This window comes from Lepisosteus platostomus, chromosome 8 (assembly GCF_059453375.1).
Source record: "Lepisosteus platostomus isolate fLepPlt1 chromosome 8, fLepPlt1.hap1, whole genome shotgun sequence".
Taxonomy (NCBI): Eukaryota; Metazoa; Chordata; class Actinopteri; order Semionotiformes; family Lepisosteidae; genus Lepisosteus; species Lepisosteus platostomus.
Genome location: NC_142618.1, coordinates 51342463 through 51358111, shown reverse-complemented (window position 1 = coordinate 51358111; position 15649 = coordinate 51342463). Strand labels below are relative to the sequence as shown.

General features: G+C 37.0%; 1 protein-coding gene and 1 long non-coding RNA gene across 2 annotated transcripts; one reads left to right on the top strand and one right to left on the bottom strand.

Annotated features, from left to right (window-relative positions):
- The first annotated feature begins 2219 nt into the window (after positions 1-2219).
- On the top strand, positions 2220-8260 carry LOC148657498 (homeobox protein engrailed-2b-like). The gene is made up of 2 exons (XM_088643861.1): positions 2220-3167; positions 5851-8260. The coding sequence occupies exons 1-2, from the start codon at positions 2690-2692 to the stop codon at positions 6165-6167; spliced, it is 795 nt and encodes a 264-aa protein (XP_088499987.1). The 5' UTR covers positions 2220-2689; the 3' UTR covers positions 6168-8260.
- On the bottom strand, positions 8261-14154 carry LOC148657497 (uncharacterized). The gene is made up of 2 exons (XR_015940982.1): positions 14016-14154; positions 8261-8569 (listed from the first exon to the last, which is right to left on the bottom strand). It is a non-coding gene; the product is annotated as an uncharacterized LOC148657497 (long non-coding RNA).
- Positions 14155-15649: the final 1495 nt, after the last annotated feature.

Below are 15649 nucleotides of genomic sequence, written 5' to 3'. Positions count from 1 at the left end.
GCATCTACTTGAGGAGGTTTAATTATAGGGTTTTAGTACGCTAGAGCAGCCAAGTAATTAGAAAATGCCACTTCGGGGTCACCTTAATCGTTTTCATCAACGTTCCTTGAATTGTAGTTTGCTGTTGCTGGGCGTCTTTTCTAATGGATCAAAGTTTTACAAAATGTCACAAACATCACTCATTGCTTTGAATCTGAAAGATTTCACCCCAAATCACTTACATATTAATCATTTCAACGTCATATCCTTATTACAGAATATGCCGTTCGAGTCGCTCTTAATACTGACATTTGACAATCCCAATTCTGCGTTTATCAACAACTGCATTAAGACTATCTTATTTTCATTCATCTAACACTGCGAGAATAATTTGGCGTTAAAGTGATGCTGGGGCGGATTTCATATGCATGTTGAGTAGACATTTCGTTGTAAAAATCCCGAGACTCCCAAGTTGATAACTAATCACAAGACAAACAAGAGCGCCGCTCGTCAACGATATTATAGCAGCTTTGTGAAATTTGAACATACTGCATTTCAATTTTGCTGGTTAAAGAAAGGTTAGCCTACGCCAAAAACGTTTACACGTTGCAACCCGGTGAAATCCTGAGACGGTCTCATCATCATCATCATCATCATCATCATCATCTGCGGTCACCATGTACTACTGACGGAGAATACTGGCGCGTCTGGTCCCGAGGGGTCTCAGTCTAAAACTGCCACAATCGCCCCCCAAAATCCGCTTCATTCGGCGGCGGTCTCTTCCCGAATAATGGGAAATAGGTGACGCTGCCCGCTGAGATGTAAAAACAAAAGAACTCATCTGTCCATTAAAGATCCCCTCCTTTCCAATTAGGTATCGCACGACTGTCCATCTTCGGGGTCTATGCATAGTGAATGGATAAAACAAACACATTCGCTCGAACTGGAAACGTACCGAACAGGCTGTTTTGACTAAACGTGCGTTGCTGTTGTTGTAGTTGTTGTTGTTTTGCAGGACTCCTTCTTGTTTTATTTCGTTAGCTGCGCACTCGATGCTAAGACTCAAGCCATCCCGATATGTAAACAAGACCCTCATCCCCTTACAAGTTGCCGTTTGTTTTGTCTTTGGCGCGGCTCTGCATCATGTGCGCCAATATCACAACAGTTTGTTTGCATCACTGATTTCTTTTAAAGCTGCACTGGCCTCTTTTCCTGGACTGACCCCCTTCGTCACTTTATCAGAGTCAAGATCAGCCAAGCAGCGCTTTCCTCTGCACTGAAGGTGAATTTTTTGGGGTAGCACGCAGCAAGCCAAAGGGGGAAAAAAAACGACAGAATCTACGGTTGGCTGGATTCGAAATTTGCAAATGTGACAATAGATGTAGCTTTAAGCGACAGCATTGTTTGGTGAAACCCGTGCAGTGCCCCGTTTGCTACAATCTCTGGCGAGCACGTTTAGAGAGCTAATGCCATCATCTGCTGGTACACAAACACACAGAATTTAACGCTGACAAAAATCAGCTGCCTTAATTTTTTTGGGTAAAAAAAAATCTTCACACGGGTGGTGTTTCAATAGAGTCCAGCCGGCAAAAGCTGGAATGCTTTTTTTTTATTGAAAGAATGAGCGATCAAAGAGTCCTGTCCAGTGGCTTCCTTAGGGAGTTACTCTGCTGTGAATTCACTGTGTTCTCCTACCTCTTTGCAATTCTAGTATTTTGATGTGGCTGCTGTTGTTGCTGTTGCTGTTGGGGTGCCCGTGTTGGGACTCGGAGACAATCCTTCTCATCGGGAAACAGGCATTTCGCATTTAGAAGTGTTTAAAACATGAAGGGGGACAAGCCAGTAAACAAGTAGCGACCCCCCTCCCCCCTTCCTCCAATCTCGGGATTTTCCCCATCTCATTAAATTATATTTATGCAATATATGAGCAATGAATTATGGGTATATTCCATTGTATATGTCCATTTCAGCAGTCTGTTAACGTGGTGTCATATCACGGCATGGTAAAGAAGGACTCTGCTATCTGTAGTGGACCAGAAGCGTCTTCAGCTGCTAAGCAGCACGGGGACTTTTTTTTTTTGCTCATTTCTGGGGTTTTTTTTTTATGAGAACGCTATAGCTTTAAAAAGGGAGTAAAGACGAGGACTGGAGTGCTGTCATTTAGCGGAGAGTCACGGTGTCACGTGGTGAAATTCCTCGCACCCCATTGGTCCAAGGCACGTGTCTAGGATACCGGACTGCAACGTCACCCGGGGGACTCGTATTAAAAATAAGAACAAAAATCCAGAGTGAAAGTATTTCAGGATCAGTTAGCACCTCTTTATTTAACCTTAGTTTAGATATTGAAGCACAACTATTGGATTCACTCGGAAAACGGATCGCGTTGACTTGGCTGACGTGAAAATGTGTGTGTTTTTTTAAAAGGAAAGAAATTAAAAGGACAGTCCAGTTTGGGAATTAACGAACAAAAAAAAACTATGCTTTTTCTTTGTGAAAACGATAAGAAAGGGGTGCTCGGTGTTTAAAAAAAAAAACCAAACAAACAAGAGTTGATATCTAAAAGATTTTTTTTTCCTTCTGTTAAAAAAATAAATAAAAAAAAGGTGGAAAAGTAAGACGAAATCTCCCTTGAAACTGGAATTTGATTGTACACTTGAGTGCCGGAGAGCAAGAAAGGGGTTAAAGACAGAGAATTGGAAAGTGTATCACTATGGAAGAAAACGATCATAGTAACAGAGAAGCGGACCCACAAGAGTCGGGAGACGAGTCCAACAGAGCAATTATCCCACTTTTACAAGCGCCGGGGAACCTTCAGCTGCCGCACCGCATTACTAACTTTTTCATCGATAACATCTTGCGACCGGACTTCGGGCGGAGGAAAGAGGTAACCTTCAGTCGCGATCAGAGTCATGCCTCTCGCAGGGAAAACCTCACCCCCTCGGCACCGGGGACGGGGCAGGTTGGAGGGACTGTGGCAGGAGAAGGGAGCTCCAACCCGCACCCTGTCAACGGGGCAAAGAAAGGCGATATTGCCATCGAGGAACCTTTGAATTCCCGGGGAGAAAGTGGTGAACAGTGTCTAAGCTCGGACTCGGATAGCTCCCAAGCCAGCTCGACAACACCTTCACAGCCTATGCTTTGGCCGGCCTGGGTCTATTGTACTAGATATTCGGATAGGCCCTCGTCAGGTAAGAATCTGCGATCGCGTCCAGATACTTACTCGATACACCACGGACTTCATTGTCTCTGAGGATTTCCATATCTATTTCTTTAAAAACAAAACAAAAAAAAAAGACACCCCCCCACCACCACCACCAAATAAAATAAATAAATAACCAGCCAACCAGTGATTTCCTGGAAACTTGTGTTGATTTTTTTTTCACATGATAGTTTGGAAATTATCTGGTTGGCTGACCCAGTGCACTGGAAAGGAGGGCTTGTTAACACAGAAACCTCGAATCCTGTTAAAGACACAGCACGTCGAGCTCCAATTTTTTTTTCCCCTTTACGATTTCTGTAGGCAAATGCATCACTTGTCGTAATTATTCGCATTTTTGGCCTGTGAAACCGCAGAAAAAAAATATTATTCCATTAGGGATATTATTAAACGAGTCATAATACTGAAGATGCCGAGTTCTATGTAGAATGATCCATTTTCTTTAAAACATCTATAGTGCTAGAAAATATCAGATCATAAAATAAATCAAAATTACTACATAACATTTGAAAGTATTCTAAGTGGCCTAAATATAAGCGCATACATTTATTTTGTTTTATTTAGAATGCATTTTTCCCCATTTTTTAAAGGCACTCGTTGTGTTGTTTTGTTTTTTTTATATCCGAAAAAAACATTAAGTTATTATTCGCAGTGTTTTTAAATCTGAAAATAACACTTGACTAGATTAAAAAGAAAATCTGAGCAATTTAAGATGCAATTTCATTAATAACTGCTTTCACATTTGAAGTAGTTAAATTACTTTAAATGTATTATTTAAATTAACATTTTTCAGTCAAAAAAAGGTTGGAATTGCAAAACTCATTTTAGCCTATTTATAGAAAATAAATACGATAAACATTAAAGGCTGTAAATTCAGTAATTATTCATCACGAATACGATAGTGTGGTGGATAATACGATTTTTGGGTTTAAAGAGACAGTTACATCAACCGAGGTATTTTTTAAAAAATAAAATGAGTAGCGGGGAGTTTTTCAAGGAATGAAAATGTAGTTTTGCGCCATTGTTCCCTCGTAGCCTTTGTTAATATTTAATTAGCATATTTTGTGACAAAGGCGTAGGCCTTCTATACCAAGCGTATTTTCGTACAAATTATGAATTGCAATAGGAACACAGATGCTAACAGGCGTATATGCATATATTCTTAGGCTACATAAATTGACGCACTCGCAAATTATTAACTACAATCCACGATTCAAGATATTGTTTTTATTTTCTATGGTAAAAAACAACAATGTATAACTTTTTTTTAGTTGAGCGTGGGTGCGTTTACCTCCTTCATCTCGAAACTTGAACTTTTCGTTTGCCCTGAATATATTAAACGCTTTTTAAGAGTATTAGTACGGAAAAGCAAAGAAAACCCTTCATCTCCCTTCCAAGACTTTTCATCAATTAATTCGCCGCTTTCCGCCTTGATTATTTCTATTCAGACATTACACTTATTTTAGGTCAAAACCCGCATAGTTCCCTTGAAATAAAAAAAAAGATTTCAAATATTTAACGGGTTGAATTGGTTTAAACTAGAAATAAATCAAAACTGTACTATTTATAAGTTTTTCTGTTTTGTACAGTTATGATAAACCCAACTTCTTTTCGTCACTGACAGAATTTGACTGTACTGTTTATTTAATAACAGTTTCAACCTTAGGATCGATAACGTCGTCGTCGTCCCTCACCAAAACAAAATGTGAAAATTAAGATTTCGATACGATCAAACTTAAGGGCCTGCTGTAATACGAGCGCTTACTCGGTACGGCATCATGATGTGCTTCACAATCAAATGTCAGGCTCCGGTGCTTGACATTTCTACGGAACACGCCTATGTTTGGCCTATATATGGGAGAAATCCACGAGTGGGGCAAATATGTTATTTTAAACCCGTCTCGACGCGTTTCAGGCATTAGTACGGACAGCGGACGTGTTCTCGGACTCTCTGTAGAATCCGTCTGGTTGCAAAATCAGCAGCCTATATTCAGAACTTTTTTTTTTTGATTTTGTGATTTAGATGTTACAGGAGATAAAAACGGGTCGGCTGTTTTGTTTTTTTTTTGTTTTTTTACCTTGTCGAATGAACTTCGCAGTTCAATGGCTACAGGGAGCAATCGCGCACCTCCTTTCCTTCGCTCAGTATGCGCGCACGCACACACCACGTCCACTCTCAGCACCCTCCTTCTCCCCAGCTCTCCCTCTCCACGGAAGCGGTTTGTGTTTTAGCTTGAATATACATTTGCCTCATCATCATCATCATCATCATCATCGCCATCATTACTACTCCACAACTCCTACTACTACTAATAATAATCACAGTCGTAATCATCATCACCACCACCTTCTTCTTCATCATCAATACCAGTCGAAACACATTTCATATGTGTGAATAGCCCCCGAATACAAGAGTACATGTCTGTACATGTGAAAAATTGTTGTTGTTGTTGTTGTTGTTGTTGTTGTTTTAAAGGGGGGGATTGTAAGGAAAGGAGGGGCTGGTGAAGGACTCGCAACATTAAACCGATTCCCAATTGAATTTGACGATGTTCAGTTGTAAGGGAGTCGCCGAGCAGGCCCGCCGTTAGCCATGTGTGTTTCTTGAAAGCCGAAAGCCTAATTATACGTTTCTTGTCTCTCATAAACCACAGGACCCCGCTCTCGTAAACCAAAGAAGAAAACCGCCAGCAAAGAGGATAAGCGACCAAGGACAGCCTTCACAGCTGAACAGCTCCAGAGACTAAAAGCTGAGTTTCAGACAAACCGGTACCTGACCGAGCAACGGAGGCAAAGCCTGGCGCAGGAACTCAGTCTAAATGAATCTCAAATCAAAATCTGGTTTCAAAACAAACGAGCCAAAATTAAGAAAGCCAGTGGAAGTAAGAACTCGCTGGCTTTGCACTTAATGGCGCAGGGACTGTACAATCACGCCACGACACCGAAAGATGACAAATCAGACAGCGATTAACTTAAAAGAAAACAGAGAAAATATACAATGCAATAATTTCATAGAATAAGGGCCAGTGTATAAAATATACCAGCATTAATGGTTTAAAAATATGTATCAGATATAATTCTGCAATATTCTGTATATATTATTTACAAGTAAGGTGTTGTAAAAACTTACGTTTTTCAATCTATGATCACTTTTGTCGTTTGTTTTCTGAAATTTTAGATGCTTCTTTTAAAAAAGAGTGTTTTCATTACATTTTATACCAAGCGCTTTTGATGGCCACTTGACGTCTAAACACGTTTGACGGTGAAAAATGAAAAACCAACTTGCTGAAGTCCAAAGATTTTTTCTGCTGCATTCAGGCAACTGTGAATTTAAATAAATTGCTGATTGTTGTGCGATATTTTATTTTTTGTTTGATTTTCGTATTGTTTTATTGTTCTATTTGGCTGGTTGTTTTGATTTTGTTGATTTTTGTATTGTGTTACGAGGACATAAGCAAAAGTTGTGATTTTATGAAGAGACTCAGTTACACATTTGATGTAGGCCCATACGTATTTGTTTGAAAGAGTTTTCAATGCTTATGCGTGTACTATGGGGAAAAAAACATCACCGATTAGTAATGCGTGCCAGAATTTTTTTAAAAAACTTTTTACGATGACAAAAACTGAAATAATTCAAAATAAGCAAGCCCATTTCGTCATACACAATCCGTTCGGCACTGAAATCAATGTGCGTTCAAACAGGGTAACGTTGGAATAAGAAATAATAAAAGTATTTTTCTAACACAGTAACGTTTTTATAACATAGACTGGCGTGATCAAAACTAGGTAACTGTGTCACCATGTCAACTGAGTGTTCCCCGATCGAAAACATGCTCTTCGGACGTTTTCGAGTCGAATGTTTCAGTACGTATATTGCTGTAAAATATATTTGCAATCATTTTCTAAATTCTGAGATGTGACTAAAACAATCGGCGCGATTTTAACATTTACACGCTTTAAAAACGCACAAATTCAATAAAGATTCAATAAATGACGAATCTCCGATTTCATGTGACCCGTTTTATCGTATTTCAAGAACTATACATTTTCAGATTTTTTTTCTTTTTAACAGGAAAAACGTTTATTATATTAAAGAGCAATACAATGATTTGACATTTTTTGTAGTGCGAAAAGTTCGCATTGATATAACACTGCCTAAGACCGAAAGAAGACGACCTGTTAGCATAAAGACAATGATTTAATATTCTTACGCTAAACTCTTGGTACTTGGACATACATAATGTCAGTGCCCAAACAAAGGACGTTTATGCACGTTCGAATATATCTGATAAGGATTCAAATAAGTTTCTCCCTCGTGTATTAAAATAGATAAAGGATACCGCTTTGTTGTTGTTTGCAATGAACTGAGTATTTGTTGACTTTGTATTTATATAGATTATATTGAAAATCTATCCAATGACCCATTTTGCTTTTTCGAGAGTAGATTCTGGGGTGTTTACACTACTTATTTATCATGCAATAACGTTTTTCTTTTGGTGAATGAAGACGTTTTTGGGGCCCGTGCACGAGAGCTGCAATTTGATGTATCTGGGCAAAAGTTACCTGTATAAACCTGGAACCTAGGCGACGACATTAAAATGAGGTTTTTACGTTTTAGACTGTATCCATACCAAATTGTGGATTTTTTTTGTGTGATTTGTGTTTAAGTGTATATCTGAAAAGTGTGTATGAATTTGAATCCACCAAACTAAACACACTTTGCCTTAAAAGTTCAAATGTGAACTTTTTACATCTCTTTATGAAACAGAACTGTGCTGAAAACAAAAAAAAGTATTACATTAAATGCATTCTAGTCGTGTCAAAAATGCCTTTTATTTTAATAGCTGGGACGACACACTTCGAACAGCTAAAAAGTCTATAGAGAAATATGTAAAAAATAATATTTGCGTTGAGTACAACGCGATGGATTTTTATTTTATGTGTTTGTTTTAAAGTATTCTTTGGTATAAAAATATAATGTAAATACTTTGTATCATTTATGTTTAATTGTGTAATTAACTGCCTCCTCAGAACTGGAAAAGCAAATAAACCTCGAAGATAATATTCTTTGTTGCACATCTTTCTTTATTTTGGAATTCAAGTTTAAGTAGCGGGGTCAAGTCCTCAAACTGACTGAAGGGCGCCATTGTAGCTGTTTGACTTCGTGGTCGTGGTTTAAATCTCAAACGTTTATGCGTTGAATGTTTTAACCTGTACACAACACACTACAATTTTGAAAATATTTCTTTGCAAGCAAAGAAACGCATTTACGCCTTTCGACGGAAATGACGTCACTGTTGTCTAATTATGATCCACTTTAGAGGACTGGGCAGCACATCTCGAGAGTAAGATGCAGTCCATCTTTGTCTTCGTCTGTAAAAACACACAAACACAAATCGCAAACTCGGATAAAATGCAAAGTAGATTCATTTATTCGAATCTGAAAAGAACTAGTTCATAAGGAGCTTTTTCAAGACCCATCACCGTAGTTGTGCACAGAAAAGGGAGAGAAGACATTGCTTGTCAGGTCTTGTGATTTTCTTTGCAGTGTAGGCCTGTACGTACCTTTGTAAAGTTGGCTTGAAATACTTGCTTTCTCTTGGTAATTACATTAAAAAAATATCTGGATCAAATTAATAACGTTTGAAACATTTCAGCCTTCTTTTCAGTTATCTTCCCAATAAGTTATAACTGGATATAAAATTCCTGGTGAATGTTATATTGCCCTGCTTTTTATTATGGGTGGAGAAGTCCACAAGATTTGAGTTTCCACAACCTTGAAAACGTTAACTTGCTAAGAAAAAAAATCACAAAACAAGTAGCCCAGATCTATGCTACAAAGTTGTGTTCCCTTACTCAAAACAGTGATAACTGCCTCCGAAATACGTCTATTTTTACTATATTTTAAATCAAGGAAACAAGAATTTAACAGGTAAAATTTCACGCAACTGATGTGTTCTTAACAACTACACGGTATATATGTACCATTTTAAAAGGAACCATTTTCTTTAGAAGTTTCAACATGATTATCTAAAGGTCGACGGGGTAGTGTATATACTATAGTGTATAGTATGTTTTGCATCGTTACTAAGCATTCATTGGTGACTCAAAATAAGAAAACAAGTTACCGGAAAAAAAATCAAGAAAAAACTGCCGAAATAATTCTTAAAAACTGCTTAAATATGGCTAGTACTCCGAAAAAGAACAAATGTGTAATACATCTTAAGGGTAACAAATTATATTGATAATTGTTTCCAACGCAGTGTATACGATCCATAATTTCATTTTTGAAGTTTCAGAAAATGACAAAGGTAGACAATTGGCATTACTAGGGAAAAATATATGCGGCCCACGTTTTTCAAATGATTTTTTTTCAGATATCATTTAATGTATTCTTAAACCGTGGATCGCTCACTCCGAGAAATTATAGTATTTCCAAAACACTTAAAAAAACTCTAACCATCTAATCCATTTTAGTTAAGGAAACAGAGAAATACATCGCTTAAATAAAATATTGCTTATGTCCAGAGGTCACTGTGTTACCTAGTATATTTTAAATCACCCATCCACACATTATATAGAATATGTTTATATGAGCAAACGTACAATCTCATTTAATGGAGTCAGCCCACTGAAAATGTCTCCTTTTTCATCTGAGAGCGCTGCACTATATTTGCACGGTCGAAGTAAATAAAATGCGAAAATATATAAGCTACAGTATAAAAATAGAAACCATGAATGGGTTTACCGTTTCAAATAATTCAAAAACAATCCACATATTTTCCTTTATGTTTTTTTTTCATTCATAAGCAGCAACGAATTGAAAAATAGCTGCTGGAAATGTTGGGAGTTATGAGAATTGACTTGATGTATCTCATGAGCGCACCTATGACGAGATGAATCAATACCTAATTGTCATGGAACTGACAACGTCTGGTAAACTAAGTTATTTAAACACTAAAAGCCAGTTATGATGGTTTATGTTTTATGACAGGTTAATTATAGCATACCATCGTTAATTATGTGATGTGGTGTCAAATCTGAGATGTTTTTTTTTAATAAATGAGAATTAAAGCCAACACTACAAAGCATTATAGAGAGAAAATAATATTGACCTGATTTACACTCAAGTAACCCTACGTTGCCTGCTCTTGATTGTATTATATTATACGCACGGAAGTACACGGGAATACATGAATTATAGAAGGAAAGGCTTTAAAAAAGTTTGGATGTATTGAAAGTAATCGGTACTGAAAGAAATATTGGAAAACTTCAGGATACTGGGAAAGCGGCCATTATTTTCATATTTCTGTTGCCTTGTAATTGCATGCAAATTGTGAAGTTCGGGAATGTCTAAGGGCTCTGGATATACTTAGAACACTTCAATGACACATATTCTTTATAAATCTGACTTATTTGTCTCTAACTCAGAATCTACGTTGTCAACACGTCGAAAACAGTAAGTACACACTGTTAACATTCTTAAATAGTTCGCAACCAACTCAAAATCAGATCATGTTATGACTTATACTTTAAGCTGTTTTTCTTTTAGTTTGAGAACATTTAACGTTTTGAGAAATAAACTGAAATAAATCAAAATCAAGTTTTATTTCGCGTTCATGATATTCAGTGGCTTCGGAAATCCAGAATGGAAGCTAAGTACAGACTGAAATCTATATTAAAAATAGTCAACCTTCTTGCTACATTTACAATTATTTCTTACAGCAAACAGGAAAAATTCAATAGAAAAGATAAAAATGGTTCTCAAGTCAAACGCGTCTCTCCTAGATGACAATTTTTAAAGTGCGAAACACTTCATTTGTAGAAAAGCAAAGTGCATAAAGCTCACGTTTAGTTTTTTCGGTTCTTTTTAAATATCTCATGTTTGTTTCAATCGCTCTTATTAATATTTCGTATAGGTTCACGTAAGCTCTTTTTCTATTTCGGTTAGTCGCATGTGTAACAGGCTCCTTTAGCCTCGGCGAAACCGTTAAGCTTCTTTAAGATATCTCGAAGGCGGTACACGTAAAACACTAAAAAAAGGCAAATAACAGGACAATAAGAATGACATATTTCTTACACTTAAGTTGTCGTTCCGTTATTTTTAAGGATTGATCAAATTTGCTGACACATCATTCAACGTCAAAACACTTTGAACACCAAACTACCCTACCAGTTTTTTAAAACTCCGAACTTGCTTTCTTAACTTCCAAGTACACTGGTCATCTCAGTTAACTGGTCATGACAAGGTGCTACACACACTGTGAGTGGCTATATTTACCCCCTATACACGCATGCCGAACTATCATCGAATCGTGCATTTTTCTCATCGTTGTTTATCGAATGTGTCACCCCCTTACATGAATATAAGCACTGCGCAAAGCCACATTATTATGCTCCATATTGTTAACACACTCTACACCAGTGTTACCTGAGGCTTCTAAATTTTGCTTAGAAAAAGTTGCAAACACAGAAAAGATCTGGCACAAAAGAAGCTGTCTGTGAGGACCATTTCCCAGCATTGACCTGCTCTTCAATGCTAAAGAACTGATCTGCATTTCTATTCTTGCCCTGCTTGTATGTGGAAGTAACGCCCAACGGTCACTGACTTGATGAGCTCGGTGCAGAAAAAGGCCCATGCTTCTCAGACACTCTACACTGGCTATGAATGGAGTCTGTGGCCAGGAGACCCTGATGAAGGTCAAAGCCTTCTGTCACAGCTGCAGGTGGTTCATTTCCTCTCCCCCCAGCACTTCTACACCTCTGAATTCAAGACATCCCTTTAAGGAATCTCATTAACTCGGTGGTTTTCGTGTTTTCATCTCCAAAACCATTTTTGTGTCTTTCTTTCCCACACCAGGAGCAAGCAATAACCCAGTGTTCATAACCTGCTCAGTTCAATACATATCCACCCCATTTTCAGTCCCCTCTTCCTGGTGGGGAGTTGCCGTCTGTAGGCAAACTATTTTGTCACAAAACAAATAAATTGCCACAAAACATTTAAGCACTTAACCCTTTGAAAGCTTCAGCAATTCAGTTGCTTTGGCATTCATCACTTAACTTTCAAGAGGAAAAAGGAAAACTATCTTGGCACTCAGTTATATCTTTAGAGGCTTTTAAATGACTTTTTCTGAAGAGGTTTTAATCTAGAAGTTGTTGACTGTTTCAGAACAACAACGGACAGCGGCTTGTCTACCTTTAACAGGCTGTCTGGAAAGAAAAGTGTACAACCCGTGTCTCGCTTGAAACACTTTTGAAACTTCTTGTAATGAAATCTTCTCTTTCAACCCCTCTTGACTTTTAAGGTTTTAAAAATTCCTCACACGTCCGGGCGTCGAACACATGGGCCAAATTTCAGAAACCCGGGGCCCGTGGGCCGAAGTTTCACTCCTGCAAACGTTTCTGGAGGTGAGAAGCAGTCCAATCAGAGAATATCAGGAAAAGTATTGACGGGCCCTGTCTGTCTTCCACACAAAAAGCCGTCCTGTCCCCCTCCCCCACTGAGTTATTTATCCATAGTTTTTAAATGCTTCCTAGTCAAACTTGAATATGCAATGAAGCGCCAGAGCTTTGTGGCGGAAATATAATTAAAGTGGTGAAAGATGTAAAAGGTGAAGAATAGGGATGACATCAGGCCAATTTCACACTTGGCACTCGGATGGCCGGGCCCAAGCTAGGCTCTTGCCACGCAACACAGATCAAAGCACATTGCCACTACCAAAAGGCAAAGGGGACTTAAGTATGCTAATCCCCAGGACAAATATATTTTAATCTTGTTAGAAGACAAGTTAATGCTGCAGCTCAGTGGCTGAACTTTGTCAGAGAAGAGAGATCCATTTTCCTACAGTTCTGAACGAGGTGGACCTCCTGGTTCATTCAGATTGAATTTGGGTCCTTTTACAAAATAGTCGACCATCCAGTCCACATACCCCCTTTTTAAAAGAATTCATTTCATTAGAAACTCCAGCAGTCAAAGTCAGTGACCTTGCCTGAAACCCCGCTAGGGCACCTAACATGCATAGGAAATGAGTATTTAGTGGTCCAGTTTGTAGCGTCACATTGATTCCTTACCAACAGCACCTTGGTAACCCTTGATCCGTCATGTATTATCGCCAAATCCTGGACTTTGAGGGACGGCTGTGCACACAGAGAATTACTTCTAATTACTACGATCCTGAAGCCAGAAGCAAAACTCCTGAATTTAGCAAATGTTTACAGAAAAATAAAATTAATGTTCCTTGCACCAGGAACTATTAGAGAAAGGCTTTGCACACAGCAGACACCACAGGAATATTTTGTGCACTGTCTCATGTGCACCACTCAGCTTTTACAGATCACTCTGTGCTTTTAATTTCACCTTGAGTGAAAGTGTGTTTAAATACTTGAAACATCTAACTGTGAACGCCTAAAATACTTTACAAAGAAAGGTAGGCTCTGACGTGACATCTGATTTAATCGGTTTTGGCACGGCTGCAAAATTAGAATCACTGCTTAATTTTTGTGGAGTGTTTTCTGAGAAACTGGAGTTCAGCGCTACAACCTAACATGTTTCACATTACAAGACATTATCTGAATCTATTTGTCTGAGAGGAGACAAACACATTTAGCAAAAAAATCAATTTACAGAAAATTTAAGGAAGGAAAATCTTATTTAGAAAGGCCTAGGGACCAACCAGGTTTGGTGAATTAGTATAATTTTGTATGTTATATGGATTTGGTCACTATGCAATATTATGAGTATTTTGGAAAGAGTCAATTGGAGGAAGATGTCCAATACAGCATACTGAAATGTTTATTTATGAAAATGCGACATACTCACAGTCTGACTTGTAGTCCGAGGTTGTATATCACTTAGATCTCAGTTCCTTTCTGAAAAAGGATAATAAAGTCAACAAAATCCTGTCAGTGTTCAAAAAGCTGTCATATTTGACTTTAAACACAGCTTTTTTAACTTAGTCATGTTCTCAACTAACTTTTGTAAAGCAGTATATTTTGTATTTTAGTTCTGAAGTAACTTTAAACGTATTTGCCAAACTCAAAAACAAGTACATTGTAAGCACTTTTAGCATAATCTGCTATTAAATATACAATATTCAAATACATTGACCAAACTTTGCTGATATTGTCAGAATATCAAACTTTAATTGTATTCCACAATAAAGAACAAGTCAAAGCTAATATCTTTTAGTTACGTACTCTAATGCCTCTGTTACATTGTCAGTATTACGCTAAATTGATGCTTAAAACACACAGTTCATTATTTGTGTTATGTGTATGTTTAAGAGTATATGCTTGATATATAAATTTTTACTCTGCAAGAATAAATTCAAATCAAGTGATTACTTGCTTTCCAACTGAATAAACCAGTTTTAAGTTGCTTTGACAAAATACTGGTGAAATCAATCAAAAATGTTGCCAAATCATTTGGCAGATAAAAGAAAACTCATTTCCAGGATATTTTTACAATAAGAATATCAGACCAATGCACTTTATTTACCCCTGATGGTTTTTGTTTAGTTTGCAAAGTACCAGAAGACTTTAAACTACATTAGGTAGGGACAATACTATGGAAAATATCCATTGTAATATTTTACTTGTAACATTTATTGTATAACAAATGTTCAGTAAAATTTCTGACGGTCATTTATCGAATAAAAGCTATAGGATATTTACATGTTCCTATAACTTAAAAGTGAGTGATTTTTCACCAAAACACATCTTAAGATCTATGAAGTGATTTTCAAATACGTAGTCATTTTTTGTGAGATTAGAAAATGCTAACAGTGGACATCTGGTGTGAAATTTGTTTTGCACATTATTTTTCATTTTAGTTCCATTATACATAATGCAAGACTAAACTGATTTTTTTATTAGAGCAAAATCCCTTTGAAAACTCCTACAAGTTTAATAACAAAAAAACAACTCTCACGTAGCCTGTTTATGTACAATTTTAAAAATGAGCAGTAACAGATTTATGATTAGACTGTGGTTATTAAAGAAAATATAACATATACTTAACATAAAACATCTACATTTCAAAGGAAAATTTAAAAATAATCATATAGAATAAATCTATATACTACAGTATTTGGATTCAGCTTTGTATTCAGAGAGCATAACATTGCATTTAAATTCTGAAAACTATTTTAAATGGAAATGTAATAAAAATGTTTAAGAAGCATGTACTAAATATCCTTCCTACTTCATAAACTATTTTTCACTGCAAATATATTTTAATAAAAAGAGGTATAGTTTTGACCCATTTGCTTAAAGCAAATGGAATATTTTACCAAAAAAATAGTTAAGCTTAATTAAACATGTTCCTTATACTCTTTATGTTAATAATTAAGCTCACTTCTGCATAATTGTTCTTTTTATTCCAGGAACAGATACATATACGACATATGCAGCAAAGAATGAAAATGCTCACCTGCTGTCACAATGACTGCAATT

Excerpts from the sequence above, each read along its gene's own strand:
- LOC148657498 (XM_088643861.1), top strand. The coding sequence starts at position 2,690 with ATGGAAGAAAACGATCATAGTAACAGAGAAGCGGACCCACAAGAGTCG. Across the intron at positions 3,168-5,850 it reads TTCGGATAGGCCCTCGTCAG|GACCCCGCTCTCGTAAACCA; the intron begins GTAAGAATCTGC and ends CATAAACCACAG.